General features: G+C 38.2%; 1 protein-coding gene across 1 annotated transcript; it reads left to right on the forward strand.

Annotated features, from left to right (window-relative positions):
• Positions 1-6,452: 6,452 nt before the first annotated feature.
• Positions 6,453-19,845, forward strand: PPID (peptidylprolyl isomerase D). The gene is made up of 10 exons (XM_007084217.3): positions 6,453-6,669; positions 7,906-8,046; positions 10,256-10,362; positions 12,301-12,489; positions 13,392-13,514; positions 13,657-13,763; positions 15,506-15,647; positions 18,596-18,682; positions 18,783-18,825; positions 19,575-19,845. Exons 1-10 carry the CDS (start codon positions 6,585-6,587, stop codon positions 19,661-19,663), a joined length of 1,113 nt encoding a protein of 370 aa, XP_007084279.1. The 5' UTR covers positions 6,453-6,584; the 3' UTR covers positions 19,664-19,845.
• Positions 19,846-19,854: the final 9 nt, after the last annotated feature.

A 19,854-nucleotide genomic window follows, 5' to 3' on the forward strand; every position in this document is an offset into this window, starting at 1 on the left:
TAGCCTATGGTATCTTTATTTTTTATTTTTTTTATTTTTTAAATTTTTTTAACATTTATTTATTTTTGAGACAGAGAGGGACAGAGCATGAACGGGGGAGGGGCAGAGAGAGAGGGAGACACAGAATCGGAAGCAGGCTCCAGGCTCTGAGCCATCAGCCCAGAGCCCGACGCGGGGCTCAAACTCACAGACCATGAGATGGTGACCTGAGCTGAAGTCGGACGCTTAACTGACTGAGCCACCCAGGCGCCCCTAGCCTATGGTATCTTTAAACAGAACAGGAAACGGGTGCCTGGGTAGCTCAGTCAGTTAAGCGTCTGTTTCTTGATTTCAGCTCAGGTCTTAATCTCACGATTGGTGAGTTGGAGCCCTGCATCGGGCTCTGTACTGATAGTGTGGAGCCTGCTTGGGATCCTCTCTCCCTCTCTCTCTGCCCCTCCCACCCACCTCCCATTACAAAGGATGTAATTTGAGTGTGGGAATTTATAGCCGAGAGCTCAGGTTTGAACACAGCAACTTTGGTGGGACAGGATATAGGAAAGAGGACTCAAAAACTTCCATGTGCCAGTGGTGCCTGGGTGGCTCAGTCAGTTAAGCACCTGACCCTTGATTTCAGCTTAGGTCATGGTCTCACGGTTTATGAGTTTGAGCCCACAGTGGGGCTCTGCACTTACAGTGTGGAGCCTACTTGGGATTCTACCTCTCTCTCTCTCTCTCTCTCTCTCTCTCTCTCTCAAAATAAATAAATAAACTTAAAAAAGAAACAAAAAACTTTCCATGTACCAACTCATCTTTTTAAACTTCAAACTGTCACCACCAGTTAATCAGTACTTATTTTGAGTGGTTGGCATTGACATTAGGATACAGAAGATAACTTATAAGATATGTAAAAGCATCTGGCACACTGTACGTATTCAGTAATGTTACTTTTCTTTTAATTCCCACAAATCATTCTGCCAAAGGAACTGGATCTCACCGTGGAGAAAAATTCTTTTTCCAAAGACATTTATAGGTCTAGAGGAATTCTATATTGTACTTATCATTTTCAGTAAATTTAAGGACATTAAAAATAATACTAAGATTATTCAGAATAAATGTCAATATTAAGCATTTAAGACATTAATAAACCCAAATTATTTCATTAGAGATACAATGCCATTGATTATAAATGTCTCAGCAATGCCACCAGTGACCTCCATGTCACTAAATTCAGTGGATGTTTATTAATCCCTTTTTTACTTAACCTCCCAGCTTTACCAGTCAACCTGCTTTCCACTCTCTCCTTGAAACACTCTTTCCTTGGATTCCATGATACAACATTCTCTTGCTGGTTTGTCTTCTTACTTTTCCTTTTTGCCTCCATTACAGACATATCTTTCTCTCTTTGGCCTTTAAATCCTGCAGTTCCTCAAGGCTCTGTCCTAGGATGTCTTCTTTGCTCATTCCCTGCCCTCTTCCCCCAGCAATCACACCTGTCCTCGTGAAATTATCTGTATACTAATGTTACCTAAATTTCTATCTCTTAGACTTCTATTGTATATCCAATTAACTATTCAACATCTCTACTTGAATGTCTCAGAGGCACCTGAGACTCAACGAGTCCAAATCCAAACTTATCATGTTCCACTCAAATTATCATCTTCTTCCAGTGTCCCCATCCCAGTAAATAGCCTTACCACCCATCTACTTGTGTATCCCAGAAAGCCAGATGTCATCCTCCATCCATTCTTCTAGGTCACGTCCTATATCCAATCTATTATTTGGAACTGTTGATTTGATACATACTCCCCATGTGCCTTTCTCGTCCATCAATTTTCATCCATCTTTACTATCATCACTTCAGTATAAACTACTAACTGCCTCACTGCCCTCCTTACATCCATTATGACTCCCTTTGGTTTTATTCTCCATTTTAGAGCCAAAATAATCTTTTAAAATGCAAATATTTTAACGTTAACCTATGAAAAATACTACACTGGCTTGCTTAGCATGTCATAAAAGTCTCTGTCAATCAATAGAAAGTAACACACCCTTTCTCTATAAACTCTTCTACTTAGTATAACCCTTCTGTCAGAGCCATCAGGATTTGTTACTTGCATATCTACTATTAGTTTCTTTTGCCTTCAATCTCTGCCTCAAATTAGGGAAATTCATGGAGATCCAGTAGATTGGCACCAACTCTCCAACCTCCATGCAAAGTGATTAGGAGGAAATTTTATTACTGCTCTCATTTTCTATGGAAAAATGTTTCTTCTCGCTTCACATTCTATAGATATAGAATATCTCTCAGAAGGCAGAGAAGCCTAATCCGTGTTAGGATGCCAGATCAAAGCTAAGTTATGTAAGGATAAAACAAGTCCAATGTTAATGCCATGAGGAGCTCAAGGATCATTTACATATCATGGTATTTCTTACACAATATCTAAGTCTTATATATTTAAAGATAGATCATCAGGTTCTATCTTTCTAGCACATAAGAAAGTGGCTTTGGAATCATATCAAGCAACTTTCTTAACCTCTTCAGCACTTATCTGCCTGATAAATAAAATAGGATAGTAAGACTATACCTCTGACACAGAGTTCTTTTGAGGATTAACTAACATAAAGCATGTAAAGCACTTTGCAGAGAGCCTGGCACATAGCAATGATCAATAGGGCCTAGTTATTATTATTTGTGTTTGTGATAGTCATAATAAAATCCATTTTAAGGATGTACTTTTAGATTAAGCTAATTTTTTTTTCCTTGGAGGAAAGGAATATTAAAGATTTTTTAAAAGCTTACTTATTTGAGAGAGAGAGAGAGAGAGAGAGAGAGCGCGCGCAACAGCAGGAGAAGGGCAGAGAGATGTAGACAGAATCCCACTGATGGCACAGAGCCCGGTTGGTGCGGGGATTGAACTCATGAACCACAAGATCATGACCTGAGCCTAAAATGGACACTTAACTGACTGAGTCACCCAGGAGCTCCACAAATATTAAGGATTTGAACAATGGTTTTGTTAAATCATTGTATCATTAATTTTGTTCTATTAGATAAATACACATCTCACAACTGAAAACAGTTAAAATTAATCTTATTACTCCTCAGAAAAAGAATACGTGCAAACTCTAATATTCAATATCCTTTTTTGATCACATCACTTCCAGCTCCTAGATGATTCTTATCATTTTAGGAGTTCTCAGGCGCAAAGTCCACTGCACTATTTCCATCTGTGGGATGATTTCTGCTGGTGGCAGAGACTCTACTGTCCCCTGGTGGCATCTGCTGTCTTCCTTGGGTTCAATGTTCAGCTCAGAAAAATTACAATTATTCTTACTCATAAATTTTAGCAGGCAGAGCTTTGAGAGTTGCTTTTCCATTCTGATCTGTCAGGGTAGAGATTCTTGGTTAGGACTCTCTCCTACACGTTAGTATCTCATCAACACCAATGCCTCCTTTAGAAGCAGAATCATTTAGTCTCCTTAAGGAGTTGCAGATTAGCCTCTTGGAGTTCAGTTTTGCTGTCAGAGCCTGACTCTCAACAGACAGGATCCTGAAACTTTCTTCCCAGACTTTGGTGTCCTTTCTGACATCTTACCTTTGATAAAGGGGTTGGGTGTTATTTCAAACTTGTCTGGCTCCTAGTTGGGATCTCAATGATCCACAGTCTATGCCCATATAAAGGTATGAACTCAGATGTGTGAAACAAAAGTTTTTTTTCTATTACTCACTTTAAGTTCAATTTTGAATGGTCTATTCCAAAGGGTTGATAATGCCATAATCTTTGCCAATTTCTGGTATCTTACTTTCTCCTCTTGGGATTGGATCTAAACTTGATAATGTCTAGTGTTGCAGCCAGTTTTGGGGCAATCCATATTCTCTCTGGGGCTTGCTGCCTTCCTGAGGCTGTATTCAGGAATCCAGGCACATATTTGCTCTGCTCTCAGATCTCATAAACCCATCTATGGAGGTTTGCTGGATTTCCCAGGGATGTGACTGGGGAAGATGGTTCAGAGAGTTCTCGTCTCTGAGAGAATGGAAATCTGCACCACCATTGCCTCCCCTCTTACTCTCCTCTCTACCATCCAAACCCCCCAGTCTCCAGGATAGGGGATGAGTTTGTTTATTTGAGTTTTATTACTACTATTATTTTTTTTGCAAGTGGAAAGCCATGCTCTTACAAAAGATGTTTTGTCCAAATCTCTTGCTATGCCAGGAGTCTTTTTTGTTCCTGTAAAGCCAAAACTTTTAGAACTCCAAAGCCAGGAAAACTGGTTTACCCTCTGTTTTCTTTGCTGTCACATATTTCTCCTAAAGCAACGAGTACAGAGCCTAGCTGTTTGTTTGGGTGGAGTAAGGGGCAAAGAGATTGGAAAGCAGAATACTGCATGGGGGGTATGATCTATAAATATTATCCTACCACACTTATGAGAAACAGACAGAAATAATAACAGAGCTCTTAGACAAATACTCATCCCTCTATTCCGGTGAAATTATGTTCTTAGCCCTAAGAAATAGTGCATGCCGCTTGCTCTTTGTTTCTGCACACAGGCAAGACTTCAGAACTCTGAAGCCCTGTTTTAGTTAAGCGGACAATGGGACAGGTTGTCTTCTAGAAGGATTTATCTTTTCACTAGAGATCAGTACTGGAGTGGTTTTGAAAGGTATGATTCTGTTACCCAAGTTTGTTCTAGGGATGTGACAGTTTATATAAAGCTGTTACTTTACTGTGAAAAATCTAGACACAGTGAGAGTAACATTTAGTCTTTTACACTCAGAAACTTGTAGAACAGGAAGAATCACGTTATATTTTCTGAGAATGCAGAGGTATCCTCAAAGCACCTTTGCAGTTTGAACTTTCATTTTGAAGTATGTTATTATTTTAATAAGGTATTAGCTATTTATAATTAATAATTGCTTATACCTGTTGAGTACTATGTTTCTGATACTAAAACATCTAAATAATTCTTCACCTAATCCTCATAAAAACCTTAAGAAAGGGCACCTGGATGGCTGACGGTAGCGTATGCGACACTTGATCTTGGGGCTGCCAAGTTCAAGACCCATGCTGGGTGTAGAGCTTAAAAACAAAACAAAACAAAACAAAACAAAACAAAACAAAACAAAACAAAACACAACTTAAGAGATACCTATCATTATCCTAATTTACCAATGAGGGAACTGAAGCACACAGAGGTTAAGTAACTTGTCCAAAGTCACAAGTTAATTAGTGATTGAATTTGAACCCCGAAGCCTGATGGCACAGAAGTGCTTAACTATCCTAAGTAGTTAATCACAATGATATTCATAATGATAATAATGGTTAGGAGGTCATGGCGTAAAAGTGACAATTCTCAGAATAATAAGCTAAAGGCTACCTTTAAGCTAGAGGAGTAGAAAACTTTTAATGTGAATTTATGTTTTGATATTTGTGAGACAAACTGTAAATTGCCATTTGCAGCCTGGAAATGAGAATGGATTAGAGAACAATTTATTTTGATTCATATTCATCAAAGGACTCAGGAGTTGTGTGCTGAGCTTACTTGATCCTCAGGGAACCACAAAGAATCAACACCATGGAATTCAAGGATGTCAACTGGTAAGGAATTAAGATTTTACATTAGTTTTAATGTGCTGGAATTTGAAAGGGTCAGCAGGAAGCACTGATAATCTTCTCAAAGCATACACAAAGACACATGGAAATAAAATTTGTTAGCATTCTGTATAACTCATTCATTCATTCAAAACAATTTATTGAGCACCTACTACCTGCTGGACACTGTTAGAAGTGCTCTGGATAAAGCAATGAACAAAACTAAATTCTTGTCCTAGCAGAGTAATTCTAATGGGAGAGGATAGATGGAAGTGCTAAAGAACATACCAGTTCTCTCCAAAATTAGGCTTGATCAGAGGTGAGTCTATGTTCCTATGACTAGGTAAAATCTTTACACAAATTCCCATAAGGGGAAACTGGACTATAACACAGTTTTATCAGGGAACGAAACTGCTCTTTTCTGGACGTTCAGCTTCACAGTCATCAGTAAAAATGTTAATATTTAAGAGTAACTTCTAACAATAAGGCAGTAATAACATGGCCACTATTGATTAGCTACCACCAGGCTGTGTTAGGCATTGTGCTAAGCAATTTACGTTTCAATCCTCAAAACGACCCCCCAAGGTGAGCATTTTGTCCCATTTTTCAGACAAGCAAAATGAGTTTCGGAGAACAGTCACTCATCCGTTAGCGGCAGACCTGAGGCTGGGATGGAGAGGACGGTCTCCAAAGCTTTTTTACACTACCGTGGTAGGAAAAGCGATGAAACACGTGCGAAAACAATAAAAACGATCGGGGCTGCAAAATCAGTACGCGAAAAGCGAGATAGCACAGGACAAAGAACTACAGAGAACGCGCACGAGCTCCAGCGCGCGGAAACGACGCCGGGAGGAGGCGCCGGAAGTCAGGGCGCGGCTTCCCGACCTCACGCCGGAAGTAGCTCGTCAGCGCCGCCGACAGATCGTCGCGAAGAAAGTAGCTTTGGGGTCGAAGGTGCTGGGCGTCCACGAGATTGTCTGAGTTCGCTCCCAAGCGCATCTGCAATTCAGTATGTCTCACCCGTCCCCCCAGACTAAGCCCTCCAACCCCAGTAACCCCCGAGTCTTCTTTGACGTGGACATCGGAGGGGAGCGAGGTGAGCAGAGTCTGATACTTGGGGGGTGGCCCCGAGGAAGCTGGACTTACCAGGATTTGGGCGACTCCGAGGGTGGCGTGCGGTTCGGGCCAGGGGCTGCACTGTGATGCGAAGGGGATGGCTCCCCAGACTGGACTGTTGGAACAAATACTGATTTCCAAGGCTGGGTGGAGCCCGCGCCCTTGTACCAATACCATCGGTCGCGCGGAAGTTTCTGGAAATTTCTGGTTTGGGGATTGTGGCGGCCTTTAGTTTGTCTCTCCTGATTTGGTTCCTCGCCACCTTGCATCAAGCAGGCATGAAATAAGGTTGTTTTATGTATGTAGTGGGACATTCAGAAAACTGTGATAGGCGTTTGTTGAGTTCCGGTCACGCCATGTCTTTTGCCACGCGAGATATATATCAGCAGCTGCCATGTGGTTTATAAATACAGCAACTTTTGTTTGTTGGTTTTTCTTATTACCTATTTTTAACTTAGAGGTACCGTCAGATTGGTGAATATTTTCTGTTTTGGCATTGGGAAAAAGGAGCTCAGGGTAGCAATGTGGTTGCCTAGGCTACGTCAGCGGCTCGGAAGCTCCTAGGGTCTTGTGAATTAGCGTATCGATTTGTAACTGAATTGCTCTTGTTGTAGAACGGGTTAGGTTTGTGGGGCTAGGCTGTGTTAACGCAAATACTAACGGAGACATCAGGATTTAGGGACCCCGTGGATGATTATGGACGCACATGTACATTTTGTTTTGAAATTAGCGCGAGGTTTATTTTACCTGCCTTGGGAGTTGTCTAAAATGGGAACAACTTCACATTTTTGCTTGAGCGGCTGCATTAGGCAGATTCCATAGAACACAGAGGCTACAGCTATACTTAAAATTCAGCCAACCTGACCACTCAAAGGATATTTAATTTTCTCCTATTGGTTACTTGGTGGTTATAATTTCTGAGTACAAGTTAGAAGAAATTACTCAGAATTTAAAACCATTTGCACTTCATAGTGTCCCTTATATGGTGTTAATCTTCTGGCTACTGTATTTATGATCCTTTGTTAAGATGTAGAAAAGTAATTGCTTCAGATTCATGAAGATACATGACACTTAACATAAGACTAAATTTGAATGTTAGAAAAATGACCAAAAAAGAGAACTTGGTATTTCAGTCACTAGAATTTTACCAGCTCCCCTTTTATCATTTGCATATTTGGTTGTTTGCATACTGACATGATTTCATTTTTTATTTTAGTTGGTCGAATTGTCTTAGAATTGTTTGCAGATATTGTACCGAAAACTGCAGAAAATTTTCGTGCATTGTGTACAGGAGAAAAAGGCATTGGACCCACCACTGGGAAACCTCTCCATTTCAAAGGATGTCCTTTCCATCGAAGTATGTGTAAAAATTTGAATCTGATTCTTTTTTTTTAACGCTTATTTTTGAGAGAGAGAGAGAGAGAGTGTGTGTGTGTGTGAGTGAGTGAGTGTGTGTGTGTGCGCGCGCGCGCGTGTGCACGCGGGGAAAGAGCAGAGAGAGGGAGACAGAAAATCTCAAGCAGGCTATATCAGCACAAAGCCTGATGTGGGACTCGAACTCCCAAACAGTGGGATGGTTCCTGACCTGAGCCGAAACCAAGAGTTGGACGCTTAACCAACTGGACTACCCAGGTGCCCCTTGAATCTGATTCTCGTAAATAATTCTGTAGGCATTAGGGAAGAAAATACCAAGTGATAAAGAGTTAAAGTTAAAAATTACTGCTGGTTTCAGGAGGATGCTTTGACATCTGAGGCAGTAGCTCAATTTCATAAAGGTTGGGCTGTGAAAAGTGGAATTCTGAGAGGGTGCTAAGGTTTACTTAGAAATGGAATGCCTTAGCTTCACCAGACGTCTGGCTCTTCACACCAGTGGGATTAGATTGAGAAAAAAGGGTGTGCTATGATAAAGAAACAGACCTTAGTTTTATTTTTTATTTCTTAAAGTTCACTTATTTATTTTGAGAGATAGAGAGTGCATGTGTGCAGCACAAGCGGGGGAGGGGCATAGAGAGAGAGACAGAGAGTCCCAGAATCCCAAACAGGCTCTGCGCCTACAGCTACACTCACAAACTGAGATCACGACCTAAGCTACATCAAGAGTTGGATGTTTGACCGATGGAGCCATCCACACGCCCCAAGAAGCAGACTTTAGCTTGACTGATGACAAAAAAGTTATACCTAGTACTGGACAGGATTGCCTGGGAAGGCTGAAGCTGATTGAAAGATTCAGTGTCTTGGTATTATTTTAATTAAAAGATGACACTTCACAATGCCTGTCACCCTTTGTTTAGTGATTATTTGATGGTTCCCTAGTAGGCTCTAGGTTCCATGAATTCAGGAACTAAATCTTTTCATCGTTTTGTCTTCAGCATACAGTATAGTTATTAAATAGGCACTCAATAAATATTTGCTTAATGAATAAATAAAGCATAATCATGAGTAGTATTTTTAAAAGAAACTTAAGAAAAAATTAATGTTGATTATAAAATATTTAAATGTTTTACATTTATGTTTAATAAAATACTAAAATATACTAATAGAATGTAGTATTCAGAAGAGAGTTGATGTAGGAGGCCTGAGACTGCTTTCCTTAGAAAGGTTTGCTTGCAGGATGGCCATTAGCTGGAGTTTAGGAACTTGGCACTTGAACGATTCCCTGAATCATAATGATGCTTTACTGTGCCTAGATTGTTTGTACACACACTTTGATTTATGCTGAACATCTGATTTCCTTTTGAGAGTCTGAAATTTTGGTACATGGCTAGGTAGAGAGTAACTGCATGATCAGCCCTGATGAAAACCCTGGATGAGTCTGTAATGGGCAACAACATTGTGCACATGTTGCTGCATTTTTTTTTTTTTGCTGGGGGAAGAATGTGCTATATGACCTCTCATAGAAGTGAGAGAGTGTAAGGAAGCACATGGATTCCTCCAGACTCTGTTTATTATCTTTTTCTTTTATCATCTAGTTGTGTATCTTTATTACATTATTGTAATGCAACCAAATGCTGAGGCGCATGAATCCTAGAAAATGTCTGAACATGGAGGTGGTCTTGGGAACCTTTGACACCAAGTGCTAATACTTGCTAAAGTACTTCCATTATCGTATAACAAATCTCAGAATAATTGATCTTATTTAGTAGACTTTAATGAGTAACGTGCCTAGCCATGTGCATGGTGAAAAGCAGTTGCTGTACTTAAGAAATTGTTTCCTAGAAGAGACAGATCATTACAATATGTGTTGTAAAGGTAGAATCAAGATGCTGTGGGAGGAAAATTGATGAGATCCAACTTGGGGGGTCTCAGTGACAGTTTCACAAGGAGGTGCCATTTGAACTAATTCTTTGAGTATTAGTGAGTGAGCAGGCAGTAAAAGTAGTTTGGACTCAGACTATGAAAAGTCTTTTAAGAGTTTGGAGTTGTGGGGATGGGTGGGGAAAGACAGGAGAGTGCTAAGACTAGAGTCATGTTTTAGAAAGTTCATCTTTCTTATTACATGTTCATTAGTTAACATTACTATAGTCATCCATATCTTAGTTTCTAATAGCTGTTTTCCTTTTTTGTAGTTATTAAGAAATTTATGATTCAGGGTGGAGACTTCTCAAATCAAAATGGGACAGGCGGAGAAAGTATTTATGGTGAAAAATTTGAAGATGAAAATTTCTATTATAAGGTAAAGTGGACAAAAGGGAATGTTTATTGCTAATAGTAAAGGGTATTAGATGTCTGGGATACTTGTTGGACTAAGAACCAATAAATGTTTCATTGTGTGCTTAGATTCTCCTTTTCTTGTAAAAGGTATCATATTTGTAAATATATATTTAATATATATTTATTATTTTTAATATAGAAAAATTTGATCCACTAATTTTATTTGGCAAAAATACAACGGTTATGCCTGTGAGATCCAGGTTTACATACTTCAGTAAAGCCAATGAGTTTTTAAGAGTGGCCACCATATGGCAGAATTGTTTCCAGGAAAAATAGTTCTCATTATCAGAAGGATGGTAACTTGTGCATCTTTATGCTTGAATTTGAAGAGCAACAAAACCATTGCTAATATCCAGGATGTCAGGGGATTTGCAAAGTAACGGATATGGTTAATGTCCAAGCTCCTAAAGGACATTAGTGGTGCCTGTGCCTTATCTTCATTTTCCCAAGATGTAATTGGGGTATATTGCATCATTCAAGTTGTAAGAAGGGACACGTAAGTACAAAAGTAAAGTAATATCTTTGGAAATGAGGAATATGAGCAAGGTAATTAGGATAATTTGAAAAGAAATTGTCATCAGACTTTTAAACAGTATTCATTGGCTGCAATTGTATGTATTTAGTACTGTCACTGGCACCAGAGGGTTTATAAAAATGAATGGCTTTGATGATAATTTAAGATCTTCCCAGGAAGACAAGATTAAAACACATGGGACAACTGGAGAATAAATAATATGCAAATTAATGCTAAATTGATTGAGACTTTATATATTCTAGGAGACAGGTATGATTTATATATTCTAAATTATTAGGGGAGACATTGAAGAGGAATGGGTACTTAAACTGGGCCTTGCAGGGTGGCCAAGACTTGGTTAGACAGGAACTAAAACATAGATGCCAATTTGAAGGATATGAGTGAGGAAAGACAAAGGCTTTCCTCAGCCTTTGCATGACCAGACAAAAATTTAGAAAGCCTAAGGATAAAGTGGAAAGATGAAGACATTGGGTTTCATAGAATCTTTGAATAGGTTGATGCCAAGTAGAAATTTGATTTTGAGATGTATGCAGCAGTTTGTTTAGGTCATTCTCTGGAATGGTTCTCTGAAGATTCACCTGGAGTGAAAGCCATAATGTTTGTATTTTTTTTTTAAGTTTTATTTATGTATTTATTTTGAGAGCTTGCGTGTGTGTGTGTGTGTGTGCACTCGTGCGCGTGCATGGGGTCAGGGCAGAGAGAGGGGAGAGAATCTCAAGCAGACTCCACGCTGCCAGCACAGAGCTGACCTGGGGCTAGATCCCACAAACTGTAAGATCATGATGTGAGCCAAAATCAAGAGTTGGATGCTTAACTACCTGAGCCACCCTGGTGCCCCTGTTTGGATTCTTCTGAGATTAGGAAAGTACCTAACGAATGTCCTGTCTAAATTGAATGTCCCATCACTGTTCCCAGTTTATTGATGTGTAAAGGAGGAATCAAAGTGTAGGCTCATAAAAATGGGAAGACTGTTTCCTGTTCTCATACTGTTCCCTGTTCTCAGAAGAGAGAGCATTCCTTATGAAAAGAGGGCAGAGTACAATCATTAGATTTCCATAATGCAGCATCTTCATCTTAAGTTGAGATACAAACATGTTCTCAAAATGGCCTGTTTAGAAACCTGCCCCCCCCCCCCATTGTTTTCGTTATTTTATTTGGTTTCATAAACTTTTCTTAAGGTCTAAAAAGTGATTAAGTGCCCCATGTTTGTGGATTAAAGGTTGCAATTTATACAAAATAAAATTACATTGTTTGCTCTGAGTAACATTAAAGCCTGCCCTAGTTTTATGTGAATGGTCAGTGAAAGAATAATTCAGACTAGGACCACTAACCTTGGTTTTCTTTTAATGATTTTTATTTCTACAGCATGACCAGGAAGGTTTATTGAGCATGGCAAACGCAGGCTGCAATACAAATGGTTCTCAGTTCTTTATCACAACAGTTCCGACTCCTCATTTGGATGGGAAACATGTGGTATTTGGTCAAGTAATTAAAGGAATGGGTGTGGCAAGGATACTGGAAAATGTAGAAGTGAAAGGTGAAAAACCTGCCAAAGTAAGTAAAAAGTTTTAGTGAGATATACTTGTTATCTTAATTACTGCCTTAAACGTAGGGAAAAGGATCAGGTGATTATTAGTTGGGAGAATGTTAGGATGACTTTTGGTATTGAAGCTTGGACTGCCACCTTTTTTTAAAACTTTTCTACAGTGGGAAAGATGAGATTAGGGTAGCTTATAAGGAGATTTTTATTATTTCAACTTCAATTTTGGTGATTTTTTTGTAGGTTTCTTAACTCTTTCTATACCTGCAAAACTTTGAATCAGTATGTACAGTAGTACATAGTAGGAAGAGGACAGGAAACCAAGAATCCTGTCTAGACTCTGCCATTTAACTGGTGGTTTGGCCTTGATCTTGTTATTTAAGTTTTCTGGGCATGTTTCCTCATCCTGTATAAATTACTTGAGGGTTTAGACTAGATTATATAACTCTGTAAAGAACCTCGTATTTTACATGTCCTTGAATCACGGTGGCCAGAATACTACCTAACCTAGTTGGCAGGGTTGTGTGTGGGAACTGGAAACTGAAATACTTAGAGGAGATAGATTGTTTCTCATTGTATGACGGAAATAGTAGTAAACTTGAAAGGACATGCCTCACCAAAAGAAAATTATATAGAAAATGATAACATTTTCAACTATTCTCTATATACTGAGCCGCTAAATAGCAGTAAAACACTTTCATAAAATAGTGACATTGTATTGTATAGTGGAATGTATATAAAGGGCATTATTGTAATCAGAGCAGATAGATGAGACTTCTGTCATTCTGTCATTTTAGAAGTGACATGGACAGTGTTGCACATAACTTATACCTGTATAGCTTTTAAACCTAGATCTCTTGTTTTTAATCTCATTAATATGGTAGTGCACCTCTACAATTTAGGATTATTTTTACAGTTGTGCGTTATTGCAGAATGCGGAGAATTGAAGGAAGGGGATGATTGGGGCATATTCCCAAAAGATGGCTCTGGTGACAGTCATCCAGATTTCCCTGAGGATGCAGATATAGATTTAAAAGATGTGAGTACTTTCAGATTAGTCAAACTTTATTAAAAATAGTACTAAAATTTTGAGCTTTGTATCAGTCTGTCTTAATGATAGAACCTAGCATTTAGCTACATTAATTACTAAAATGCAACATATTTGTATTTTTTTTATACAGGTAGATAAAATTTTACTAATAACAGAAGACTTAAAAAATATTGGAAATACTTTTTTCAAATCCCAGAATTGGGAGATGGCCATTAAAAAATATACAAAAGTTTTAAGGTAATAAAATATTTTTAGTAAGTTAATTTTAATAACTTGTAACTTGAATTATAAACTGAAATTCAGAGTTGTTTATTGTCTTTTGGGCAAAATTACTTTGTAGAATAATAACCAGGTGTGTTGAAATAGTTGAATTTCTTTTGTTTCCTCTAACTTCTTATTTTGAAAATTTCAAAATACAGGAAAATTGAAAGAGTAGTATGTGAATACTCATGTACCTTTACCTGTTTTCACTAATTTTTAACTTTTGCTACATTTGTTTTTGTAGAATCATTTTGAAAGGAAGTTACAGATACCATGACATTTACCCCTTCAAAGGCTTAGCAGATATTTCCTAAGAATCAAAAACATGCTTCCACATAACCTTCTGGACCACTGAAAAAGACCCCCAGAATAACATTGATCCAATAATATTGTCTAATATGTAATCCATGTGCAGATTTCCCTAATTATTTCACTTGGTTTTGTGTCTCTAGTCTCCTTTAATCTTTGGTAGTTCCTATTTTACTTTAGGTTTTCTAAGTCATTTGTATTTTGTGCAGTCTTAAGTCAGTTGTTTTATGGAATACCATCTGTATTTGTTTGCTCCCTCAAGATTATTTTGAGGTTAAATATTTTGGCAAGACCACTTAAATCGGTGGTGTTGAATGTTTCCTATGATACCACATCCTGAAAGCACATGTCAATTTGGCCTATTTTGAGTTTTGGCATTTGGTTAAAGTGGCATTAGCCAGATGCTTGTGTCATAAAAGTACCTTTTCCTTTTGTAAATAATAAGTACTTTGTGAAGTGATCCTGTGAGATTGTGTAAATATCCAGCTCCTAATCTTTCTTTCATCCAGTGGGTGTTAGCATCATTGAAGATCTTTGCCCGAATCAGTTATTACATTGATGGTGACAGAACTGATTTTCTAATTTATCATTCATAGCTGGCATTCTAATGTTTGAAAGAGCCTCTTCCCTCTGCCCCGCCTCCCTTTTTAGTACCACTGTAGATCTGTGTTTTTGTTTTTGTTTTTTTTTCTAGTTCAGCTTGTTACTGTACTCTCCTTCTTTTTGATGTTCAAAAGGTTCCAATTTGTCCAGTGGAAGCCCCCTTTCCTGTATCTGTTTGACATGTTCCTATTAGTCTGTGAGCACTTGCTTGCTTTCACAAGGTGTTCTATATTCATCTTGTTTCTTGATTTGGTATTAGCAGTTTCTCCAAGGAGCCCTGGCTCTTTTTATTGGGGGATTGATTTCAGAAACCAGATTCTGAGAGCCAGGTGTGCTCATCATTTCTGGGCCTTCTTCCGTGGGCAGAGCTAAGAATTGTATTAAAATACAGTTCAAAGTCAACAGTTCAAAGTCAACAAAGTCAGCTGTATTAAAATACAGTTCAAAGTCAACTCATTCTGTACCCTCTCCCACAGTGAGAACCTTGGCCCAAACATAATTACATTGGAACGTAAATAATGAAGATCGTGAGTTTTAAAAATTGGGACATGTTAGTAGTGCATGATTATCTTTAGATTTGGGGATTGTTGTTAAATTGGTTTCTTTGAACACTTTTGGGGAAAAAGTTGGAACAAATAAAAATAAATCTTCTAAAGGAAAATAAAATTGTGATCATTAAGAATATTAATATTAGCATTTGATGAGCTTTTTATATCAGAAGTGACATAATACTTTTTGACATAATTGAAGGAGCAGGTTAAGTCGTATGTGGCGTTACATGCCAACTTTATTAATGTATTCTCCAGATACGTGGAAGGTTCAAAGGCTGTTATTGAGAAAGCAGACAGATTGAAGCTGCAACCTATAGCTTTAAGCTGCGTGCTGAATATTGGTGCTTGTAAACTGAAGATGTCAAATTGGCAGGGAGCAATTGACAGTTGTTTGGAGGTAAGTCTCTTTGACCTCAGACTTTTTGAAGGAGTTGGTTTATGATTTATCAACTTGAACAAAAACAATTTTATATACATTAATATATTTTATTACATAGGACCTAATGAGACTTGATGAAAAAGTTCTTTTATCTCTAAATACTTTGGACCTTCAGTTCTTCCTGTTAATCCATTCATTTAGCTTATAACATTATATAACTTAATACCAATGAAGATATTTTCCTTTTCCCTTCAGAGCACAGTATCAGCTCATTTATTCATTTTAACATATTGAGCACCTATTGTGTGCTAGGTATTGGAAGACAAAGCCAGGAATGATTAAGATTATGGGTTGTGGAGCCAGTCAGACTTGGGTGTTTTTGTTAGACTTCCGTTACTAACTTTGTGTTGGGTAAGTCCTAATTTTAGAGAGTTTTAACATCTTTATTATTTATTTATTTATTTGCTTATTTTAAAGTTTATTTATTTTTAGAGAGAGAGAGAGAGAGACGGCATGAGAAGGGAAGGGGAGGAGAGAGAGGGAGAGGCTCTCAAGCAGGCTCCGTATTGTCAGCACAGAGCCTGATGCAGGACTCAAACCCACAAACTGTGAGCTCGTGACCTGAGCTGAAGTCAGGAGTCAGACATTTGACAGACTGAGCCACCCAGATGCCCCAACATCTTTATATATTAAATGAAAATAATACTTGCCTTATGGAATTGTTACAAAGATTATATAACATGTAAGAACATTTAGCACAGTATTGGGCATATTTTAAGCACCTAACAGAGATAGGGTGTTTTTTTGTTTTTTTTTTTTTTTTTTATGAGAGAGAGAGGTAGAGAGAGAGAGAATGTCAAGCAGACTCTGCGCTGTCAGCACAGAGCCTGAACTGGGCTCCAACTCACAAATCATGAGATCATGACCTGAGCCAAAACCAAGTCAGACATTTAACCAGCCGAACCATTTGGGCACCCCGAGATTAGGTGTTTCAGTTAAAAGACTCATACTCTCAAGGAACTTTTTATTTGGCTGAAGAGGGAGTCAGTTTCAATTTAGTGTCATCAGGATTTACATAGGGAGAATGGATACTACTGAGACACTCAAAGGTCACCTGTCTTCATGGGGACATCCAGGGATACTGACTGATAAAGCTAGATAGGTGGCAGCATTACCTCCTTAATCGAGCAATTATGACATTCTTCCTATTGCATAGTTGAAAAATTTTCCAAACTGTGTATTTTAGAAAGACCCATCTCCAGTAATTTTTATGTATTTTGCACATTAAGCAATGTAATTAAATCAGCTATGCCCAGAGTAAGTAGAAATCAAATGAGATCTGGGGTGCCTGGTTAGCTCAGTTGGTAGAGCATGTGACTCTTGATCTTGAGGTTGTAAGTTTGAGTCCCATGCTGGGTGTAGAGATTACTTGAAAAAAAAATTTTTTTTTTAATGAGATACTAATTTGGTAGGATAGGTAGAATAAGGGCTAATATATTTAGAAGGGAGCATACAACAGGAAAAAATTTATCCAAGGAAAAGTTTGGTCTTCACTCTGGGTTTCTTTTCTTTCTTTCTTTTTTTTTTTTTAATGTTTATTTCTGTGACAGAGAGAGACAGAGCATGAGTGAGGGAGGGTCAGAGAGAGACGGAGACACAGAACCAGAAGCAGGCTCCAGGCTCTGAGCTGTCAGCACAGAGCCCAATGCGGGGCTTGAACTCACAAACCACGAGATCATGACCTGAGCCGAAGTCAGTCTCTCAACCAACTGAGCCACCCAGGCGCCCCCTTTTTTTTTTTTTTTAAAGTAGTCTCCACACCCAATGCAGAGCTTGAACTCCTGACTTGGACATTAAGAGTGGCATGGTCCACTGACTGAGCCAGCCAGGTGCCCCAACTCTGGATTTTTGGACCTTTGTGAGGCAGATAATATGCCTTTTGCAGTAAAATCTTAGTATTGACCTTTAGAAGATGTGAATAAACAAAATAGGTTATTTCTAAAATGTTTGTTTCAGAGCAGAGACCTATTAAGTGTTAACTACTACTGCTCCTTAAAAAAACTCATAGGGGCGCCTGGGTGGCTTGGTCGGTTAAGCGTCCGACTTCAGCTCAGGTCATGATCTCAAGGTCTGTGAGTTTGAGCCCCGCATTGGGCTCTGTGCTGACAGCTCAGAGCCTGGAGCTTGCTTCCGATTCTGTGTCTCCCTCTCTCTCTGACCCTCACCCGCTCATGCTCTGTCTCTCTCTGTCTCAAAAATAAATAAACGTTAAAAAAAAAAAAAACTCATAGATTGCAAGTAAAGAGTGTAACAAATTTTTATTCATGTTTTTCTCTGATAATTTAGGGTCCAATCAGGAGATAGAAACTATATAGTTATTTGAAAAGAGAAAGTTTAATATAAAAGTACATGTAAGAGGAGATTGGAATAATGAGGGATTGGTTAGTAAAGAGAATTCTGAAGAATATGGGAATAGCAGATATATATCTATCTGCCATATATAAATACATGGAGCTGGGATGGAGCCTCAAGGAAAAGTCACCTCTTGAGGGCCCTTAGGCTGAGATCTGTACTTCATTGGAGAGGGGATAGCTGTGACTTACTGGTGGCAGAGAAGTTCAGTGGGTACCATACTTGTGATTCCCTGTAGTGCTTAGGGAAGTTGCCTGCAGGGAGCTCCTATTGACCAAGTAGTGCTGTTGACCAAGTTCAGTGCAGGAGCCCAAGAGAAATGCACTGGAACCTGCAAGAGAAACAGCTTTTCTCATCCGTGTCCCTTTAGTGCCCTCTACTGACAAAATGTAATGTGCCAGCTAGCAGAGGGTATTTACAGGGCCCATCCAACTCCATTATCACAGAGTAGTAAAGTGTTGATTTGTAGCTGACTGGCAGTAAATTGAAATCTAGCACATATATTTAATTCTTAATATTTAGATAAAAATATTAATTTTACAATTTTTTTGTAGGCTCTTGAAATAGACCCATCAAATACGAAAGCATTGTACCGTAGAGCTCAAGGATGGCAAGGATTAAAAGAATACGATCAAGCTTTGGTAAAATTTTGTTCTAAATTTTAATTTTTTTAGACAACCACCTTCATAAATCATACATCTAATTTCTTTAAATGTTTTTTTTTTTTTTTTTCAATTAAAGGCTGATCTTAAGAAAGCTCAGGAGATAGCACCAGAAGATAAAGGTAAGTTTGTACTTTTTATAGTGAAAGTTCATTTTGTCCTGTAAGAATTCACCTTCATAAACCATTGTATTTTTTGCCACTTAGAGACCTATTTGTTCAACATATATTACAGAATGTCTGTTATTGGGCTAGGCATTGGCCATACTGCAGTGAACGTCAAGATCCCTGCTCTCAAGGAGCTTACATTCTGGTCTCTCTTCAGAATATTGATTTTCACACATCTGAATACTATTTTTCTATCATATCATTTGAGATCTGGTTCCTATTGCTGTAATTCTAGTTGAAAGCACAGCACTAAAAGATAAAGTATTTATGATGAATTTAATGTTTGGGACCATTCCTTAAGCTGAATGAGGCCATAATATAAGTATTCTAGTTACTGGATATGTTTTAGGAAAGCTATGGAAAGTTAGAGCACAAAAATTTGTTTTTCAAATAATGCCTGCTACAAATAGTGATGGTAGGCCTAGGTATTAAAATAGATCTGCAGTTTCTTACTACTAAAGTAAAATAGGAAAGGCACTTCTTTCAGATTGACAATCTTCTAAAATTATGTTTCATGGTTTTTGTGTTTGTGTGATGTTTCCTCAGTAAAATATTCTGTTAATAGAGCTCAGTTACTTTATGGACAAGAAGAGTTTTATCAATGGCGGGGGCGTTAACTGTCCTACTAAAACATCAGTTTGTTGGGCATCCTCATTTTTTGGATGTTTTGAGAAATAACTCCTATTTACATATTTATTTTACAGCTATCCAGGCAGAATTGCTGAAAGTCAAACAAAAGATAAAGGCACAGAAAGATAAAGAGAAGGCAGCATATGCAAAAATGTTTGCCTAATAAGGAATTCAGTTTTACTTACATATGCATTGATTGTATAAAGGCAATAAGAAAATTTAAAGGTTTCTGTCAGTTATAGATGATCCCTGATGTGTTTCCTTTGATACTTCGGTTTCTCATTGTTTACAGTTTAGGAATACTGAAAAGGGTTCACTCTTAATAAAACGGTGTTACAAAATACAGTGAAGTTG

The sequence above is a fragment of the Panthera tigris genome, chromosome B1, assembly GCF_018350195.1.
Source record: "Panthera tigris isolate Pti1 chromosome B1, P.tigris_Pti1_mat1.1, whole genome shotgun sequence".
Classification (NCBI taxonomy): domain Eukaryota; kingdom Metazoa; phylum Chordata; class Mammalia; order Carnivora; family Felidae; genus Panthera; species Panthera tigris.